Here is a 21,992-nt window from a genome sequence, read left to right as displayed (position 1 = left end):
AAGACTTCATCATTGATCCTAAATACCAATCCTAAAAACCCATTTGTGTTTGTGCAGATTTGCCAAGAAAATAATGCTCAAATTACATAATGAAAGACCACGTTAGGTTATAAACTAGAATCACACTTGATGAATAATTTCTCATAAAGAAGGCTAATTCCATTCTCCAAATCCATTCTGGTTTGGGGGCTACAGTCCTAATACGTTTCATAGTAGATATTAAAACTCAAATTTATAAAATAATATCCTACAGAATAAACTCACATCTATATTTTAAATGTTCAGCTTTAACAACCATAAAGAAAACTCACAAAATATTAAATATTACCAAATCAAATCATATCTCGTTTTTAATTTTGAAGGAACATATAAAAAAGTAATGTTGAAATCTGAAAATATAATTGAATTCTACATATTTTTATAAGTTCAGACATGTAAATTTACATTTTTATGACAGAATAAAAGCATACTTTTTGATACGATATACTTTCTGCAGTATGAACATCTTCCTGATTTCTCAGTACTTTCTGCGTGTCCATGTTCAGAAGCTGCAGCTGCTGGATAAGCTCTGCTTGCTGTGCGGTGTGTGCACTATTCTGTTTGTAAAGGTTCTGCAGTTCCTGCAACTCCTTTCTGTGCAAAACAAGCAATAAGTAGAGAGAAGCACGCATAAAGATAATCTCTGTTAAATAACCATGTTCACCTAAGGTTATAGATTAGCTTCCTTTTTTTCATCTATTACTTTTTACTGCAGGCAAAAATACTAATAAAAGAAATAACATATAATGTATTTAATATTTATCACATACACCTAGGATGTATTGATGGAACTACTATGACTTTCAAAGCCAAATACTTATCAATTTTCCTTTATAGCTTGACAGTAATAAGAACCCTGAATATATGGACATAGTACCACCTTCTTATTGAAATGAACTTACACTTCAGTTTCAAGAATTGATAAGTACTGATGCCAATGACAGTTATCAGAGAGTTCTGAATACAGGATAAGTCAACCTTTCATTGTATATTATATATAACTTTAAATTTATTGAAAAGAATCCCAAAAGCAAATAAATGACGTTTTCAAACCAAAGTTCCTTAAAGCACCATCAGTTTGCAACTCCAGGGCCTGGGCTGAAATCCCTGTGACTCCTCTAATCTAGGTTTAAGGAAATGACAAGGCAAAAAAGTAAGAAGGAAGGAGAGCAACATAGGGCAAACCCAGTCCTTCCAACACACCAAGGGTGAAATTGGGAAGTAGAAGGTCAAATAAAGAGGTGATGACACTAAAGTTCCAGGAAAACCACACCTCTGTGAATGAGATTTCTAGATTCCTATAGTAGTGAATCCTGTGTGATACAGGTCATATAAAAATTTTAAAAATTACATATTCAATTTGAAGAGAAGAACATAAATATATATTTTATAAGAAAACACTTCATGATATATATTTTGGAAACTATTTTTAATGGAAACTTTTCTTTACATATAACCTCAAAACGGTGATTCATTCATGTAAGATGAATCTTGAAAGAAAGAACAAGAGAGATATACAGTTGTTAAAGATGGATATATATTTACATGGGAGAAATGAGCTTTACTTTTTAGAGATTTGGTATATTAATGTCCTCCTAACACAGCAACCCCTATACCCATACAGAAACATGTACACAGACCATCTGTCCCAGTCATTTCAGGCTGCTATAACAAAATATCAGAGACTGTGTAATTTACAAACAACATAAATCTATTTCTCATAGATTTGTAGTCTGGAAGTTAGAGGGTCAAGTGTGGTCCCTCTTTGGTGTCATAAACTTCTTGTACCCTCACATGGTAGAAAGCACTCGGCAGGCAGCCCAGGGAGGACTCCTAAGAACATTAACCCCATTCATGCGGACTCTACCCTTATGACCTAAACACTGCCCAAAGGCCCCACCTCTTGATGCCACCACATTAAGCATTATGATTTCAACATATGAACTTCGGGGGGACACAGACTTTCAGACTAAATTACCATCTGTAACTATTCAAAAAACTGAAACTTGCAGAAAATAAGTTTGAAAATTGGGGAGAGAAGAGAGAAGGGAATAATGGCACAATGCCTCTAGGGAATGTACAATAATACTCACAAAAGGAGGGGAGAGGTGACCCATAGCAATAATGCTTGCTAAGTAGTGCTATTCTTCAAGAATAACATTGGCAAAAATTATCAAAGAGATAGGCAATGAATGTAGGACAAAATTCCACCAGAATATATAGTCAAGACACGTGTTAGCCAGGAGAGCTAAGTAAACATTATATTAGAAAGGGGGCACAATGGAGATAAAAACATATAATCTTTCCGACATACATGCTGGTATTTGTGGAAATATGGATGGGTCTTGAGACTATCACACTAAGCAAAATACGTCAGATGGAAAGAGTCAGAACTATATGATTTCATTCATGTGTGGAATATAAAACTGAAATCAACAAATTAGTAAGACAAACAAAAACTTATACACAGAGACAACAGTATACTGGTTACTAGAGGAAAGGGGGGATGAGAGATGATAGAAAAGGTTAAAGGGGAGCCAAATATATGGTGACAAAAGAAGGCTTGATGTTGGGGGGTGAATAATGCAACATACAGCTGATATTGAAACCTATGTAATTTTATTTATCAGTGTCACCCCAACAAATTTAATAAAATTTAGAAAAAGCATTTGTATAATACCTCACCAAAGGGAAAAAACCCATATCTTTCAATACAGTGTAAAACACAGCAAATTTATATCTCCTCCAATGCTAGGAAACATTTGTTATTTCTTAAAGAGAGTATCAGAATCAGTAGCTGGCTTGCATTTAAGGGTCAGGTACAACAAAACATACGTATCTTTAATGAGAAGAAACACAATAGTATCAAGATGTACATGATGTAAGGCACTAGAACATTAAAAATCAGCTAAGAAAAAGAGCATATTCTTGACATCTCTTGCTGTCTTCTGGACATGCATAGTCTACGTGCAATCCCATTATGCAATGGAAGCATAATCTTACACTGTATAGATATATTTTTTAATCTGTGTCTCCCCACACCATTCTGTGAAAAGTAGATGGGATAGGATGTACACCAATGTTGAAAATATAAAACTCAGAACATGATCAGTATCAAAATAAGTAACAAGGCTTATAAAACACACATCTGGACCATGGGAAAACGCTAAATTTGCCTACATTTTGCCTCATTTGAAACAAGTAAAGAAAAACTAGCAGGGCTCTTTTTAAAAGAGAAGTACTTAGAATTAAGAAAAATGAATTTTATTGTGCATACACAAAGGAAATGAGTAAGAGTTACTTAAGGAATTAGGTCTAGAAAAAGTATGGAAAAAAAACCACACTGCACGTCTCTGAATTACTCATAGAAGAGCCAATGCGTGAAGATAATCTCAATAAAATCTCTGTGAAGTCAGAAACATTTTTATTCACTGCTATAAACAGAGCACCTAAAATAATTCCATTCCCTTACTACATATTTGTCTTTGTATTAGACACATCGCAAGTGACTTTTCAGATTCAGCCTCACTTGCCTTTTAGGTTCACGGTCTTTAGCTGTACCTCAGCCTACTAACCATTTCAGCCTATGAAATTCATACAGTTTATGTGGCTCCACTACTCAAGGTCAACCAGCTGCATGCCTAGCACCTCTGTCTCCTTGTACCACTTCCAGATTAGGATAAAATGTTAACACATAGTTGTGGTAAGCAGTATATTTTGACCAATGGAAGACAAACCAGACATTTCTTTTTTCTTTTTCCATCTGATGGATTGCAATAGTTCAAAAACAACCTGGCTAGCTAATTCAGTGCATGTGTTGCCTCTTCATGGCTCACAGTGAAGCATTTCCTTGAATTGTTGTTTGTTTGGGGAGTTTTTTGGACTTCACAAAAGAACTCACTACTTTATTTTTCAGTGTGATTTCTATTATAAACTTGTTTTTCTTTGAAGTATATTTTATTGATTATGCTATTACAGTTGTCCCATTGTTTTCTCCTCTTTATTCCCCTCGGCCCTGCACCCCGGCTCCCACCAGCATTCCCCCCCTTAGTTTATGTCTACAAGTTGTACATATAAGTTCTTTGGCTTCTCCATTTCCTATACTGTTCTTAACCTCCCCCTGTCTATTTTGTACCTCATTGATTTTTTATGCTTCCCTGCCTCAGATTCTTCTTTGTTCACTGGGTTTGCCCTGAAATTGAATGCCCCAAGTAAGTAATCAGTTCATATTCCTTCACTCAGGCCCTGTTTTCTAGATTATATGGGGTAAGACAGATGTTAAACAGATGAAAAAAGGATAACATGAAGAACTGTTAAAAGGAAAGATGTAATAACAGCATTAAAATTCATAATAAAAGCAGTTATAAGTAAAATCAACGTTACGGAAAATAATTTTAATTGGTAGGTTCAAACTTGAGAATTTCCTCTAGACCAACATGGAAAAGGAATATTGGAAAGTGTGGGTTGAGCTGAGAGGATGCTGAGAATGAACAATGTTTCTTCCCACCTCAAGAAGAATCTTAAGTATTGTTAAAAATATTGTATTGCTGAAAGATAAATCCAATGACCCAGTTACAGTAATGTTATTTGAGGAATTGAGTGGATGATGGGATAAATTAGGAATATATCTTTTTTTTAAATTGTTGTTCAAGTACATTTGTCTCCATTTCACCCCCGCCACTTCACCCCACCCCTGCCTCCCACCCTCAATCCTATCCCCTTTGACTTTGTCCACATGTCCTTTATACATGTTCCTTGATGACCCTTCCCTTATTTACCCCCATAATCCCTCTCCCCCACTCCTCCCTAATTACTGTCAGTTTGTTCTTTCTTTCAATGACTCTGGTTATATTTTGCTTGCTTGTTTGTTTTGTTGATTAGGTTCCACTTATAGGTGAGATCATATGGTATTTGTTTTTCACTACCTGGCTTATTTCACTGAGCATAATGCTCTCTAGATCCATCCATGCTGTTGTGAAGTGTAGGAGTTCCTTCCTTCTTTCTGCTGTGTAGTATTCCATTGTGAAAATATACCATAGTTTTCTGATCCACTCATTTACTGATGTGCACTTAGCTCTCTTTAGAGGTTAAATTTGATAAATAAGACAAAGGGTTTCAGACAACTTCTCTAAGTTATTCTAAAGTTTAAAAAATCTTCATCACTTATAAAAACAAAGATTTATTGCCTGCTCACATTACATGCGGATTTCCTCTCTTCTAAGACCCAAAATAGAGCAATGAACTGTATTAAGAATAAGACACTCTACTGGCATTATTAAGAAAAAGCCATTCTAGAGGGCAAAAAGCAAAGGCAAATCAAAGTGTTAACTCTTAAAACATTTGCTAAGATGTGGCATATGTCACTTTCACTGTCGTTCCGTAGGCCAAAATAAGATTTATAGCTAAATCTTATGCCAATTTGGGAGAAAGTGTACTCTTGCAATAGGGAAGACCCTGGTAAAAGTGGGCCTTTGAGATGAATTAAAGTACAGGAATGAATACAGAGGGAGTAAGAAGTGTAGTTATGAGCACTTTAACAATATATAAAACCAGGTTTAAACATCTTTGAACACTGTGGTTATGCAAGAGGAGATAAATTTTATAAATCTTGACACACAAAATAAGAAATAGTTAAAATGTTTGAATGTATATCCTCATTTCCAAAGTATATATAGCAAGGTGTCAAAACCAACTAAAGATACAATGTAGTTTTTAAAAAACAGCATAATGACATCAAACACCAGTTTCTCATTTCTTTCGTCCTTAGTTTTCTTTATAAAGATAAAAAGGTAGTGATTTTCAAAGGGAAGAAACAGCTGAGATTTAATAATTCTCTCAATTTCACACCAGTGTCACTCCTCCACTCCTCCATTATATCACAAAACTGAAGTTACTACTATGGAAAGAACATGTTCAACCCAGTCCCTTTAATCTGAAAACTTCTATCTATAAATATAGATTTAAAAAATATACATTGATTCTCACAAAATTTTAAGAGTATTATTTTTAGCGTAATTTTTTTCTTCTACCTTCTTTGTACTTTTCTGTACTCTATGTATTTTTTTATAATTTACATGTATCATATTAAAATTATGTATTCATTTTATTTGTTATCATATAAATGTAAACAAAAATAAAGAATAGCAATATTAATTTCAGAGGAATTAGAACTCAAGACAAAGATTAACACAGAAAAATAAAAAGCACAACCACAGTAAAAATGAAAGAACTATGAGCACTTTACCCACCAAATCATAACACATCAAAAATGTAGAGCAGAAACTATAAACAGTAAGAGAAAAATCAGTCGAAAACTATGTAAGAAAGAAAGACACCACTTAAATTTAAAATAGTAACAAAATACATGAACTTGCTAGGAATAAATTTTAACAAGAAATGTCAAAAACCGGTATGAGAAACAATATAAAACATTCTGTAAGGACATGAAGGTACTGAAACAAATGGAATGGCATGCCGTACTCTAAGACACGAAAACTGATATCATAAAGATGTCAATTCTCTTTAGGTTTACTTGTAAATTTGATGCTCTAATACACAGGTGGCAAACACAAGGCCCACGGGCCAAATCCAGCCTCCCACCTTGTTTTATCCAGCCCGGCACCTTGTTTCTACTCAGCAGCAGCACTGAGCTCTTGCTTAACTGTTAAGGAGTAGTTACATTTATACAGTCCTAATATTACATTGGGCCCTTTCAAGGCAACTTCGAGGCCAATGTGGCCCCCGGTGAAAATGAGTTTGACACCCCTGCAATAAGATCCTCAAAAAAAAGTAAGCAAGTTTACTCTAAAGTTTACACAGAAAAACTAATAAGCATTAAATGTCCAGGAAAGCACTAAAAAAGCAATAGTGGAGAATGTGCCACATATTTTCTTATCCAATCATCTCTAACCTACTCTCTTGTACTCCAGCCTACTCTTTAGCCTAAGAGGTCAACCTCTACAGACTACATTATAGTGGCTCCTTGTCCTTTAGGTTTGCCTGACTTTGATTAGTTTGAAGTGCTAGCCCGTGGTAAGAGGGTAAAGGAGAAAGAAGTAAAAGTATTTCTTTCCCTAGCTCCCACTCAGCTGAACCATAAAGGGCAGAAACTCTGTTCCTCTAAGGACAATTCTCCTGTAAGACTCCTTACCACTTCTAGTCTAGGGCTAGTAATGGTTTCCTGTTAATTAATGATAATGTGAACCTCAATATCTATTTGAAGTGAACTGACATTTTTATCATATTGAGTCTTACAAACCATAAACTTTATATCCCTGCACACATTAAACCTTTTATTTCTCTCAATAATGTTTTATAGTTCTCTATATAAAAGTAAAACATATTTTTAATTATACTTTTCATATTTTTAGTCATGTTGTAGTTACATTATTTTTAAGCCCATTTCCTAACCTTTTGGTAGCAAACAATGCACTTGAATTTTATACACAGACTTGTGTTTACCAAGTGTGCTAAGCCCACTTATTAATTTAAAATATACTTTTCATATTCTATAGCTTAAAAATAATTGTAACATGAATGAATAAGCTGACCAGTCTATCATATATAAAGTTTATACTTTTCTTCACCCCTCTGAAATGAAGATTTAAAATGTGACAAAGTGAATTTTTGCTTGGGTAACAGAATCATATGTATACATTAACTATTATTCAAGAAAAATTCCTGCCCTGATATATCTTGAATATGCTACATATATGTACATGTATAAATACATAATATGTATGTATAATACTACAATTATATGTTATATATAATATTAATTATAATTATATGTATCAGATATAAATACATTATATACATACTATATTTAGTGGTAGCTCAGAAGATAAAATTGTACTTCAAGAGGTATATGATGAATTTTGCACGTACATACATGTATACATGTTTATATACAAGGCATGTGTGTTTATGCATGTATACATATTTGAATATTTATAATTTTTCTAACACTATTTTCTGATAAAGGTAATTATAAATTATAGTTTAAAATCTTTCAAAATACTTAAAAGCACAAGTTTTACAAGTAATCCTACTTTATAAAGGGTACTAAAAAATTAACTATTTTGATATAGGATTTTACTTCACAAACTAAAACTATTTGGAATGAAATGTTGAAATGGGTTTTTCATTATAACAGTAATAAATATTATATAATATATGGCTAGGACTTTAAAAAGGAAATAATAAATGAGTGCATTATTCTTGTCAAAAACTGGAACAAGGCTACTCTTGGAGCATGCTTTCACCAGTGGTGCCCAACCTGTGGCCCGTGGGCTGCTTGCAGCCAGGGATGGCTGTGAATGCGGCCCAACACAAAATCGTAAATTTACTTAAAACATTATGAGTGTATTTGTGATTGCTTGTTGCAATGTATTTAATGTGTGGCCCAGGACAACTCTTCTTCCAGTGTGGTCCAGAGATGTCAAAAGATTGGCTACCCTTGCTAGTGAATCCTATGAAATCCCTGGTGCTCCCCAGTCAACTATTCCCAGTTTGATGTATATAATTCCAGATAGTTACAATGCACAATCATATGTACCCACAGAAGACATATTTTTGTCATTTGGGGGTATTAATAATAAACATAAATCTGCCATATGAACTAATGACATTTCTATAATATTAAATTAAAAACTGACTATACTTGCCTGACCAGGGTAATATCCATATCCTTCTGGATAAGTTCAGTCTGTTTATTAGTCAACTGTAATGACAGAGCATTATATTTGCTCTGTGAAACTTCAATTTCTTTCCTTGCTTCAATTAAATTGTCTTCAAAGGCCTGAAATTAGAACACATGAAAATCTAATACAATAAACATCAAATAAATAAAATATCTGTTGTATTTAACTACTTAGTCTAAAAGATGACAGTAAAAATAAGTAGTGTTTTAAATTTATATTTTTGTTTTCACTTTATTAAAAAATTTTCATTATAAGCAATAACTTTATAGGAGTCACAGATACTTTTTTCAGAAACTGGAAAAGTATCATGGCTTCCTTGTGTGAAAGTTAAAGATTTAAAACAAATAAATTTGAAACTCTATGTGGAAATTTACTTATTAAAATTAAAATAAAGAAATTATAGTTCAATAAAAAAGTTAATTCCATGAACAAAAAACATGAGCTCATTTACTTAACCAGAACAAATGGCAGATATTTGATTTTTTACTCTATTTTAAATGTAGTCAGAGAAGAAAAGATATCAAAAGAATTTCACAATGTTTGAGATTCATATCATGCTGAGTTCTCCCAACTTTAGTGAAATTTCACCTGTAGTTCTTCAAAGTTGGCCTTTTCCTCCTGATAATTCTCTAAAAATGTTCCCATTTAAAAACTGATGTTAGTTTTTCAGAAATATTTTCTCAAGAATATATTTTAAAATTAATTTATTTTCATAAAGTATTAAGTAAATTTTATATCTAAAAATTGAGTATGACCACATAAACACTATGCGATCATTATTTCCAAAACTGAGCACCAGGCTTTATGTCAAGCACTACAAATCTACCCTAGCCAAGCTCTCAAACCTCATATATTCACAGTGCAGTAGCTAAAGTAATCTTTTAAAAATAAAATTATTGGTGTTCAACCAAGGTAGCACTGTGAGTACTTCTTAAATTCGCATTTATTATAAAAAGAAGAATGACAGATAAATATACAGGTATCCCCAGCTTTTTAGAATTTCACATTACGCCAATTCACTTTTACAAAAGACCTACATTTGTACCTGTTTTCACTAACTAACAAAAATCCAATGATAATTTTCACTTCTATGAAAAATGCTGTAACCATACTAATGTAAGGTCTTTCAGAAAAGTGAAGTGGCATAATGCAAACTTTCTAAAAATGGGGACTACTCTTCACTTACATCATTCCAGCTTATGAAGGGTTTCATAGGAACACTTCTTTCAGAGAGAGGTGGGGAAGAGAGAGAGGGAGAAAAAGGAGAACAAGAAGAATAAGAGGAGGAAGAAAGCAAGGGATAAAGAGAGCAAGAGATAAGAGGAGCAAGGGGAGGAAAAGAGGGACAAAAGGAGGGAGGGAAGGAGGGAAGGAAGGAAAGAAGGAAGAAAAGAAGGAAGGAAGGAAGAAAGGCAGGCAGGCAGGCACAAACTAACAAGTGTTGGTTGAGATACAGAAAAACTGGAACACTTGTGCATTGTTGGTGGGGTTATAAAGTGGTACAGACTCTACAGAAAACAGAAAAGAGTATGGGGGATCCCTCAAAACTTTAAAAATAGAAATACCATATACTCCACCAATCCCACTACTGGGTATACATTCAAAAGAATGCAAAGCAAGGTTTTGAAGAGATATTTGCATACCTATTTTCAGAGCAGCAATATTCATAGTAGCCAAGAGGTAGAATATCAATCCAAATGTCAGGTAAATAGATAAACAAAATGTGGTATATACATACAATGAAACAATGCAGCCTTAAAAAAGATCCTATTGTATGCTACAACATGGATAAACCTTGAGTGCATTATGATACACAAAATAAACTTGTCACAAAAAGATAATTACCACATGGTTCCACTCAGATATTTAAAGTAGTCAAATTAATAGGTATACAAAGTAGAATAATAATTACCAAGGTCTAGTGTGAGAGAACAAAAAAGAGATAGTAACTAATGGTCATAGAATTACAGTTCTTCAAGCCAAAGTAGTTCTAGAGATCTCTTTCATAGCAATGTAAATATACATAATACTATTGAACTGTACACTTAAAAATAGTTAAATTGATAAACTGTGTTATGTGTTTTTTACCACAACAAAAAAGGAAGGAAATTTTAACTTACATAACAGCATGGGTATACCTTGAATTCATTATGTGAAGCCAAATAAGCCAGTTACAAAAAACAAAAATACTATGATTCTGTACGAAAAACAGGGGTTCAGCTGCTTGTCATCACAAAACCCAAACCGTGAGGCACATGCTGGTGTAAAAAGGAAGGAGGTTTAATCCAGTGCTGCATGATCTGGGAGAATGGCAAACTCTTGTCTACTAGCCCATCTCCTCAGCAAGACAAGACAAAAGATCCTGAGATCTTGATCCAATTTAAAATATATCCCTTTGAAGCCCACAGATGGCTGCTAAGTGGTCATCCAGGTAGCTCAGCTTGTTCCCAGCTCCTCTCCACTTCAAGCTCCCTCCTGGAGTCAGCATGTGGAGCCTACTCAGCCACGGGCCATGCTAGGGCTGCGAGATTGAGCAAAGGCACCAGCAAGTGCATCACCAGGTGGTGGGTGGGGAGAGAGAAAGAGAGAGAGAGAGAGAGAGAAACTTCCTCCTGTAGGTCATGGGTCATGTGGATGCTAAGGTCACATGACCCATGGAGAAAACAGGTGAGTGCATCATGGGAGTGTAGGTCCCCAGCCAGCAAGCCATGAATAAGAGAGAGGTTTCTTTGTTCCCCTGGAACTATAGTAGCTTGGGTGTGAGGCAGATCAGTTAACTTTATTATGCTTCTGATGAGTCTACCTCCTAACCATCCTCTTCTTTCCCCAGGCTAGACTGATAGGCCTCTTTGGTCTAGCATCTCCCACTCCCATTTTAACTTCTACAGCACATTTATCTGCCTTCCCCTGGTTCTACCCTAAAAATAGTACCAGAATGGGAAAGAAGGGCTTTTTCTTCTCTCCAATTATCTTGCTAGGTTTTCATGAGCTCAGTGGAAGATCCTCCCCCTGCCACAATCTTGATTGATGGGGGAGATTTCCCTGGCACTCCATCAACTCCATACCCCCCATACCCCAGTCCCCACATGCAGCAAGTTGCCTGTACTCAAAGTCAACCTAAAGAGAGAAACCAAACAAAAGGTTTAAGCAAAGGAACCCTGGAACCTCACACAGCCTCTCAGGCATGTGCCAAGGACACCCTCAGTGGGAGCGGTAGGGCACTACAGACTAGGCGTCCAATATCAGGGACTAGGCATCCACAAGGTATATGCTCAGTTACCTGGGCAACACAGCCGCATGCCCCACAGAAGTGCAATATGGCCCTGTGCTGCAAAACCCAAAGTCCTCTCCATGACCCTGGGTGGCTTGTGAAGGCATTCTTTGACCAACTGCACGCCCTTGGTACTCCAACCTCCAACCTCTGTCCCCAAAGGGCTGGGCTCAGTGCACAAGTGCCTCCCAGGTCCCATTCCCACGGCCTACTTCTATCCCCTCAGCAGCTACTCATGTTCCCCACCATCAGCCTGCTCCCAATACTGCTACAATCAGAGTCTCCCTGGAGAGACTGTTTACTGGTAACAATTCTCCTTATATGAGGTATCTAGAGTAGTCAAACTCATTGAACAGAAAGTAGACTGATAGAGTCAGGGGCTGTGAAGAGTGGAAATGGGGAGTTGTTGTTTAATGAGTACAGTTTCACTTTTGGATGATGAAAATTTTCTGAAAATTGGTTATACAGCAATGGCAATATACTTAACACTACTGAACTGTACATTTCAAATGGGTAAGGTGATAAATGTGAGGTTATGTTTATTTTACCATATTTTTTAATATAATAATAACCCTAAAAAGAGACCCAGATATGATTAGATCAGATGTCAAACAACTTGTAGCCCAGAACATTGTCAAAAGCAACAGAAAAATCAGTAAGCAATATTTGGAGACCAACAGTGGCAGACCTATTAACAGAAAGATCAAGAGAACAGTCAGTGAAGAAGAGCTCTGTTAAAATCATTATGAACATGGCATTAATATAGGCTCGTCCAAGTGCGTGTTCTCTGAAAAGCAACATCAGAGGCTGTACACTGCAGGGGAAATATACTTTACTTTCCCCTTTACTAAAAGGTCCAGCCAAACTACTTAACAACCAAATGAACAAACATCCTCAAACTCTGAGTACAGTGAGAAATCGGTATCCAAACCTGCTACAGTATACAATTTTAAATGTGCACTTTCAACAAAAAGTTACAACATTCAAAGGAAGAGGACAATGTCACCCATAGGGAAAAAAGGAAGCAGGCAACAGAAACTGCCCATGAGAGGATCCAGATATCAGACTTCATAAAAACATCAAAACAGCCATTATAAATATACTTAAATAGCTAAAAAATCATGCTTTACAAAATACCATAGCTTAAAAAATAAAAATAGTAAAATGACAAGGTTTCATGCAAAAGGAAACACAAATAAAGTGATATAAATTATTTTAAAACATCCAAACGGAAATTTTGATGCTAAAAAACAGTATTAAAAAATAAAAAAATATATTCATTGGAGGAGCTCAATATTTAATATAAACTGACAGGAAAAGGAACAAACTTGAAGGTAAAACAATAAAAAGAATAATAAAAATCAATAACCTCAGAGAGGTATGGAATGCTACAAATGCAATAACATAAGTACACTGGGACTACAAAAAGAAAGGCAAGGGCATAAAAAACCAAAAATTATTTGAAGAAATAATAGCTAAAAATTACCCAACAATGATGAAAAAGATTATTATACACATGCAAGAAGCTCAATAAACTCCAAGTAGTATGCACACAGAGATAGGTTGTCTATCTCCTCATCACATAGTTATTTTTCTGGAGTTTTGATTTGTTCTTTCATTTGGGCCCTATTTCTTTGTCTTGGTGCACCTATTATGTTGTAAGTGGGCCTTAGGTATTTGCCAGGGTGGGTCAACCTTCTTTGCTATGTTGTGGTGTTGTCTCTGGGGGAGTGGCCGAAGAGGGAACAACGCCGCTCATTCACTCTGCTCTAGCCCCACTTTCCATCACTTCCCCCATGGCGAATGTGCCCTTTCAGGGCTGATTCCTAGGTGGGTGGATTTGTGTGAGCTCTAGGATCCTGTGGGTCTCTCCAACAAACTCTCTTGGGGGGCTGGGAGTTTCTCCCACCACTGCAACCCCCACAGGATTTTACATCTGGAGGATTTGAGTCTTTAGTTTCCTGGTCGGCTAGCACCTGCCTCTCCCACATGGTCCATCGCCTTGCTGCAAGTCCTCTGCCCCTCCTACTGATCTGCATGAATGCTTAACTCCTTGGTTGTAAGAGTTCCATTCAGTTTGATTTTCTGGCAGTTCTGGTGGTTTACTGTTTTTAAATTGGTTGTTATCCTTGTTTTGGTTGTGCAAGGAAGCAAAGCATTTCTACCTATGCCTCCATCTTGGCTGGAACTCAGTATCAACTTTATAACAACTGTCTTAAATATACTCAAAGAGCTAAACGAAATGATGAAAGAAGAACTAAAGGAAATCAAGAAAAACAATGTATAAACTTGAAAAAAATCAATAAAATAGAAATTATAAAAAAGAATCAAATGCCAGAGTTAAAAAGCAAAATAACAAAAATTAACAATTCACTAGAGGGTTAAACAACAAATATAAGAAGACAGAAGAAAGAACCAGCAAACTACAAGATATAACAAGTTAAATTATTGAATCTGAGTAGAAGAAAGATGAAGAAAAATGAACAGAGACTATGGGAACAGTGGCACCATTGAGCAAACCAACATACACGTTACAGGAGTTTCAAAAGGAAATGAGACATAAAAGAGCACAGAAATAAGATTTTAAAAAATGATGGCCAGACAATTCCCAATTTTGATGAGAGATATGCATCTAAAAATGTAAAGATCTCAACGAGTTCCAGGTAAGATCAATAGAAAGAGACCCACATGAAGACACCATTATCAAACTTTGAAATTCAACTAACAGCAAAGAAAGAAATGTTGAATGCAACAACAGAAAATGCCGTGTTATATTCAAGAGATCATTAATAAGAGATTTTCAGCTGATTTATCATAAGAAATCATGAAAGCCAGAAGGCAATGAGATAGCATATTTAAAGTACTAAAATAAAAGAATTATTGACATTGAATTTTATACCCAGCAAAATTGTCCTTTAAAATTTAGAGTGTAAGGTAGTCACAGATAAGCAAAAACTGAGGGAGTTCATTACTAGATCTGCGCTACAAGAATGCTAATCATTCAGACTGAAATAAAAGGATGCAAGAGAGTAACTGAAAGCCCTATGAAGAAACAGAATCTCCATTAAAGGTAAATGCATGAGCAAATATAAAAGCCAATATTATTGCATGTTGGTTTGTAACTCTACTTTTCATTTCCTACATTATTTCACTAACAAGCACATAAAATTACAAATCTATGCTATAGGACACACAACTGTAAAACTGTAACTTGTGATAAAAATAACATAAAGGAAAAGCAATATAGGAGTAAAATTGAGTATGCTACAGAAGGTAAGTTGGTAGCAATTTAAATTATATTGTTGTAAGTTTAGCATGATAAATGTACCCCATGCTAACCACAAAAAATTATATTCATACAATATAAACAAAAATGAGAAGAAAATAAAAAGGTGCTGCTATAAAAATTCAACTGAACACAAAGGAAAAAAGTAATAGTGAAAATCAGAGAGAAAATATTAACAGACCATAACGACTTGGGTTTATTTCTGGGCTCTCTGTTCTGTTCCATTGGTCTATGTGCCTGTTTTTATGCCAGTACCAGGCTGTTTTGACTACAGTGGCCTTGTAATACAGTTTGATATCAGGTATTGTGATCCCTCCTGCTTTGTTCTTTTTCCTCAAATTGCTGCAGCTATTCGGGGTCGTTTATGAGTGGATCAAAAAATTGTGGTACATTTACACAATGGAATTCTACGCAGCAGAGAGAAAGAAGGAGCTTATACCCTTTGCAACAGCATGGATGGAACTGGAGAGCATTATGCTACGTGAAATAAGCCAGGTGGTGAGGGACAAATACCATATGATCTCACCTTTAACTGGAACCTAATAAACAAAAGAAAAAAGCAAACAAAATATAACCAGAGACATTGAAATTAAGAACATTGTACTAATAGCCACAGTGGCGTGGGGAGGGGATAGTGGGGAGAGGGGTCTATAGGAGCTACTATAAAGGACACAAGGACAAAATCAAGGGGGAGGGTAGAGGTGGGGGAGGGAGGTGGGACTGGCTGGGGTGGGGTGGAGGGAAGGGGAGAAAATGCAGACAATTGTAACTGAATAAAAATTAATTAATTAATTTTTTAAAAATCAGAGAGAAAAAATATCAGACATACAGAAAACATTAAAAACTGGCAGACGTTAGTCCCCCCTTACCAGTAATTAAATAAATGTACATGGATTAAGCACTTCAATAAAAAGGAATAGATTAATAAAAAATAGATAAAGAAAATATACAACTCTATGATATTTAAAACAGACTAATTTTAGATAAAAAATAGATTGAAAATTAAAAGGATGGAAAAATATATGTGAAAGGGAAAAAGTAGGCTTATAGTTGTTTGTGTAGAAAATAATATAATAATTAATAAATAATAGTATAAGAATAAACTATTTTGCATATAAATGTAAACCTACTTTTGCCACACCCTGTATTACATGAAAGTAACAACCCAAAAAAGAGCTGAGGATGGATATAATAATATTGGACAAAATAGACTGTTACAAGAGACAAAAGAGAACATTATATTTTAAAAAGTCAATTCATCAGGAACATACAATTACTATAAACATACATGCACCAAACAACTGAGCCCTAAATTATAAAAAGTAAGCAATTATAGAATTGAAGGAGAAAATAGACAGTTCCACAATAATAGTTGTAGGTACTCCATTTTAAATAATCATTAAAACATTTCAACACAATGTCAAATAAGAATATAGAGGGCCTGATCACCAAGATAAATGAAGTTGAACTACGAGTATATATAAAACACTGCACTCCCAAAAAGAAGAATACACATTTTTCTCAAATACACATGGCACATTTCCCACATCAGACTATAAATTAGTCCATAAAACAGCTCCCAATAAATTTAAAAATATTAAAATCATACCAAGGAGCTTCTCCAACCACAATGGAATGGAGCCAAAGCTCAGTAACAGAAGAAAAACTGAAAAATTTAAAATATGTGGTAATCAAAACATACACTCTTAAACAACCAGTAAGTCTAAGAACAAATCACAAGAGAATTATAAAATATTCAGAGATGAATGAAAACGAAAACGTAACATATCAAAACTTACAGGATGTACCAAAGGCAGAGCTCAAATAGAAATTTATAGCTTAGCTATAAATGCTGACATCAAAAAAGAAGATATATATCAAATCAATAATCTAATTTTAAATATTGAAGAAACACAAAAGGAGTGACAAAGTAAATCCCGAGGGACAAAATAATAAAGAGTAGTGTGGAAATTTTTTTAAAAGAAAATAGCAAAAAAATAGAGAGAAGCAATAGTTGATTCTTTAAAAAAGCAACAAAATTAACAAACCTTCACATAGATTGACAGAGAAAAAGAAGAGAAAGGATTAAATAAATAAAAATCCAAAAATGATACTACTACTAACCATAGAGAAAAAGGATTATTAAAAATACTATAAACAATTGCATATTAGAAGATTAAATAACTTTCATAAAATGAACGAATTCCTAGAAACACATTTTCCCTAAACCAACTCAAGAAATAAGAAAATCTCAATAGACCTATATAATAAGTGAGAGCTTTAATTAGTTATCAAAACTTTCCAACATAGGCCCTGGCCAGTATGGCTCAGTCGGTTAGAGCGTCTTCCTGTAGAGTGAAGGGTTGTGGGTTCAATTCCCAGTGAAGGCACATACCTGGGTTATGGGTTCAATCCCAGGTCGGAGCACATGTCAGAAGCAATTTGATCAATGTTTCTTTCTCACATCACTGTTTCTCTCCCTCTCTCTTCCCCTCTCTCTAAGATCAATAAGCATGTCCTCAGGTAAGGAAAAAGAACCTCCCAAATAGAATATTCCATGACCAGATGGTCATGTAATTCTATCAAATGTTTTTTTTTTTAATGCCAATCCTTGTCAAACTCTTCCAAAGAATTTAAGAGGCAACGCTTTCTAACTCATTCTATAGGGCCAGCATTATCCTGATAACAAAACCAGACAATGACATCCCAGCAATTAGAGGTTAGTTTAATATTCAAAATCAATCAAATAATGTAATTCACCATATCAACAGAATAAAAGATAAAAACCATATGCTCATTTCCATAGATGCAGGAAAAACATTTGCCAAAGTGCAACATCCTTTCGTGATTAAAAAAAAAAAAATCCCCTGGGGTGGGGTGGAGGGATGGGGAGAAAAGGCATACAACTGTAATTGAATAACAATAAAAATTTTTTTAAAATCCTATCAACAAGGCAGGAATACAAAACAACTTTCTCAATCTGATAAAAGTACATCAACAAAAAACTCAACTAATATACTCAAAGGTCAAAAAGTGAATCCTTTTCCCCTGAGATCAGGAACAAAACATATATGTCCACTACCTCTTTTTCTATTTAACTTTATACTAGAAGTTCTAGAAAGGACAACACAGAACAAAATGAGATTTATAAGCATCCAGATTAGAAAAGAAAACTAAACATCTCTTCTTGAAGACAACATGATCTTACATACAGAACGTCTTAAGGAATCAATCTGTTCAACAAGGTTGCAGGTTACATGATAAATAAACAAAAATTAACTGTGTATCATACATTAAAAGTGCACCATCTTTTAAAAATTAAGAAATAGTTGCACTTAGAATAGCATAAAAATTATTAAATATTTAGGAATACATACCCCAACGTAGTGCCAAGTTGTATTCCAAAAATACAAAACACTGTTGAAAGCAATTAAAGACCTAAACTCATGAAACATTCCATGTTGATTGATCAGAATATATGATATTGTTAAGACAGTAATACTCCCAAAATTGATACTCTAATTCAATGCAATCCTTAACAAAATAATATCAGCTTGTTTTTTTTTTGTAAGAAATGAAAGAGCTGATTCTAAAATTCATATGGAAATGCAAGAGACCCAGAATAGATAATCCTGAAAAATAAGAATAAATATGGAGGGCAAACACATCCCAATATCAAAACTTGCTACAAATCTAAAATAATTAAGAGAATGTGGCAGAGATATTGGAGTAAATGTATAGTTCAAAGGAACAAAATTTAATTCCAGAAATAAACCCTTATGTTTAGAGTCAATTGATATTCAATAAAAATTCCAAGACAATTCAATGGTGGAACAACAGTCTTTCACCAAATGGTGCTGGAACACATGTATGAATAACACATGTAAAAGAATGAAGTTGGATTCCTATCAAACATCATATTCAAAAATTATATTGAAATGGATCAAAGAACTAAATGTAAGATATAAAACTATTAGAAGAAAATATAAGTGTCCATCCTCACCATCTTGAATTAGGCAATAGTTTTTCTGATATGTCACAAAAAGCACAGGCATCAAAAAGTAGACAAATTCAAAGTCATCAAAATGCAAAACATTTGTTCCCCAAATAATGCTATTACAGAAGAAAAAAACATCTAAGAGGACTGAAGGAAATAGTTTAAATTTTATAGCTAAAAAGAGACATATACAGAATATAAGCAAAAGAAAGGAATACACAGTTCTTCAAAGATATACAAATAGCCAATAACACCAGAGAAGACTGTCAACATCATCAGCCATCAGGGAAATATAAATCAAAACCCAATGAGAAACAACTTTACATCCATAGGAATAGCTATAATTAAAAAGGCAGACAAGTCAACAAGTGTTGACAAGGACTGAGAAATCACAACCCTAATGCACTTCTGTTCAGTATGTACAATGGTGCAGTTGCTTTTCTAACATTAGTATTAATAAACATTCTAATTAACAACAACTGCCAACAATGTATATAGTGTTAATAACAGGTAGATACAGTTTGAAGTAACGAGATTGGGAAGCCACTGCTTCCTTTCTAGTCCAAGAATTTCAAGAAACATTTCAAGCTTAAAAATCTCCTGAACCCTGAAATTATCAACAATATACAAGTCCTTATCATTATTTTGGTGCAGCTGCTTTTGAAAACAATCTGACATTTCCTCAAACACTTAAGGACAGAGTTACACTAAGACCCAGTAATCTCACTTCTTACTATATACCTAAGGAAAATGAAGATATACAAGTATATATATATAATATGTAATACTATAATATGTAATATTACATATTATATATTATGTATATAATATATAATATGTAATATATATATACACACACACACAAATCTTATAGACAAATGTTCATAGCAGCATTATTCATAACACAAATGTCCACATATTATTGATAAATAAAATGTAGGATATTTATGAAATAGAATATTAATCAACAATAAAAAGTAATGAAGCACTAATACAGTACCTGACACAACATGGAAAGTTCTGGAAACATTCTAAGTCAGCCACAAAAGACCCTACACTATAATTTCAATTATATTAAATATTTAGAATAGACAAATCTATAGTGAAAGAAAGTAGATTAGTGGTTATCTATTAAACCTTGATGGAGCTAAGGGTAAATAAGGAATGATTGATTAAGGTTACAGGGTTTCTTTTGGGGATGACGAAAATGACTTCAAAGTAATTGTGGTAATAGTTGAACAACTATGCATAAACTAAAATTATTTAACTGTACACTTTTAATAGATTAAATACAATATATGTATATTATATGCTAATTAATACTTTAGAGAGGAAAGAATCAAAGTTTTCTTATTGACACAACATAATTATATAACTTAGGAAAATGCAGATGTACACATTTTTAGAACTGAGACATTTGGCAAAAACTGTTGAAAAGAAACTCAAACTTCCAGCCAAGATATAGGTGTAAGCAGATAGGCTATGCTTCCCTGTACAACCAAAAGAAGGATAACAACCAATTTAAAAACAAAAAACAACCAGGACTGCCAGAAAATCGAACTGTATGGAAGTCCAACAACCAAGGAGTTAAAGAAGAAACATTCATCCAGACTGGCAGGAAAGGTGGTGACAGGAAGCCAGGGCAGAGAGGACATGTGGCAAGGTGGCAGCTAGCAGAAAGGGCAGGCAAGGTGGCAGTTCACGGAAAGGCAGTCCCACATATGCGTTCAGATAAAATGAGAGGGACAACTGGGGAGCGAGACAGACTATGCAACCCAGGGTTCCAGCACGGGGAAATAAAGCTTCAAAATCTCTGGCTATAAAAACCTATGAGGGTTGAGGTGGTGGGAGAAACACCCGGTCTCACAGAAGAGTCCACTGGAAGGGCCCAATATACATAAACCCACCCACCCACATGGGAATCAGCACCATAAGGGTGCAGTTCACTTGTGGGTAGTGGGGAAGTGACTGAAAGCAGGATCACAGTTGAGCAAGCGGCATTGTGCCTTCTATGACCACTCCTCCACATACAGCACCACAACAGAGCAAACTGGGTTGCCCCACCCTGGTGAATACCTAGGGCTCTGTCTGCCCCTTACAACGTAACAGGTGCACTGGGACAAAGAAATATGGCCCAAATGAAAGAACAAATCAAAACTCCAAAAAAAAAAACCTAAGTAACGAGGAAATAGCCAACCTATCAGATGCAGAGTTCAAAACATTGGTAATCAGGAAACTCACAGAAATCATTGAGTATGGGACCAAAATAAAGGAAGAAGTGAAGGCTATACAAAGTGAAATAAAAAAAAAATATTCAAGGTACTAATAATGATGGGAAGGAAACTGGGACTCAAATCAGCAATTTGGAACAGAAGGAAGAAATACACATTCAAGTGGAACAGAATGAAGAAACAAGAATTCAAAAAAATGAGGAGAGGCTCAGGAAACTCTGGGACAACTTTAAGCATTATAACATCTGAATCATAGGAGTGCTAGACGAAGAGGAAGATCAAGAAATGGAAAACTTATTTGAAAAAATAATGAAAGAAAACTTCCCCGACCTGATGAGGGAAATACATATGCAAATCCAGGAAGCTCAGAGAGTCCCAAACAAGTTGGACCCAAGGAGGAATACACCAAGGCACATCATAATTAAATTACTCAAGATTAAAGATAAGTACAGAATCTTAAAAGCAG

The 21,992-nt window shown here is 34.7% G+C and overlaps 1 protein-coding gene across 2 annotated transcripts in view; it reads right to left on the bottom strand.

The window, feature by feature from the left end:
* CNTLN (centlein) overlaps positions 1–21,992 on the bottom strand; it is a 268,014-nt gene that overhangs the window by 179,277 nt on the left and 66,745 nt on the right. For both annotated transcript variants that reach the window (XM_053924685.1, XM_053924690.1), the window contains exons 6-7: positions 8,702–8,839; positions 471–629 (exon numbers count right to left, since the gene is read on the bottom strand). In XM_053924685.1, the coding sequence (XP_053780660.1) occupies positions 471–629; positions 8,702–8,839 (297 nt within the window). The remainder of the gene's footprint in view (positions 1–470; positions 630–8,701; positions 8,840–21,992) is intronic.

The sequence above is a fragment of the Desmodus rotundus genome, chromosome 1 (genome assembly GCF_022682495.2).
Source record: "Desmodus rotundus isolate HL8 chromosome 1, HLdesRot8A.1, whole genome shotgun sequence".
Taxonomy (NCBI): domain Eukaryota; kingdom Metazoa; phylum Chordata; class Mammalia; order Chiroptera; family Phyllostomidae; genus Desmodus; species Desmodus rotundus.
This window is presented reverse-complemented; position numbering and strand designations above follow the sequence as displayed.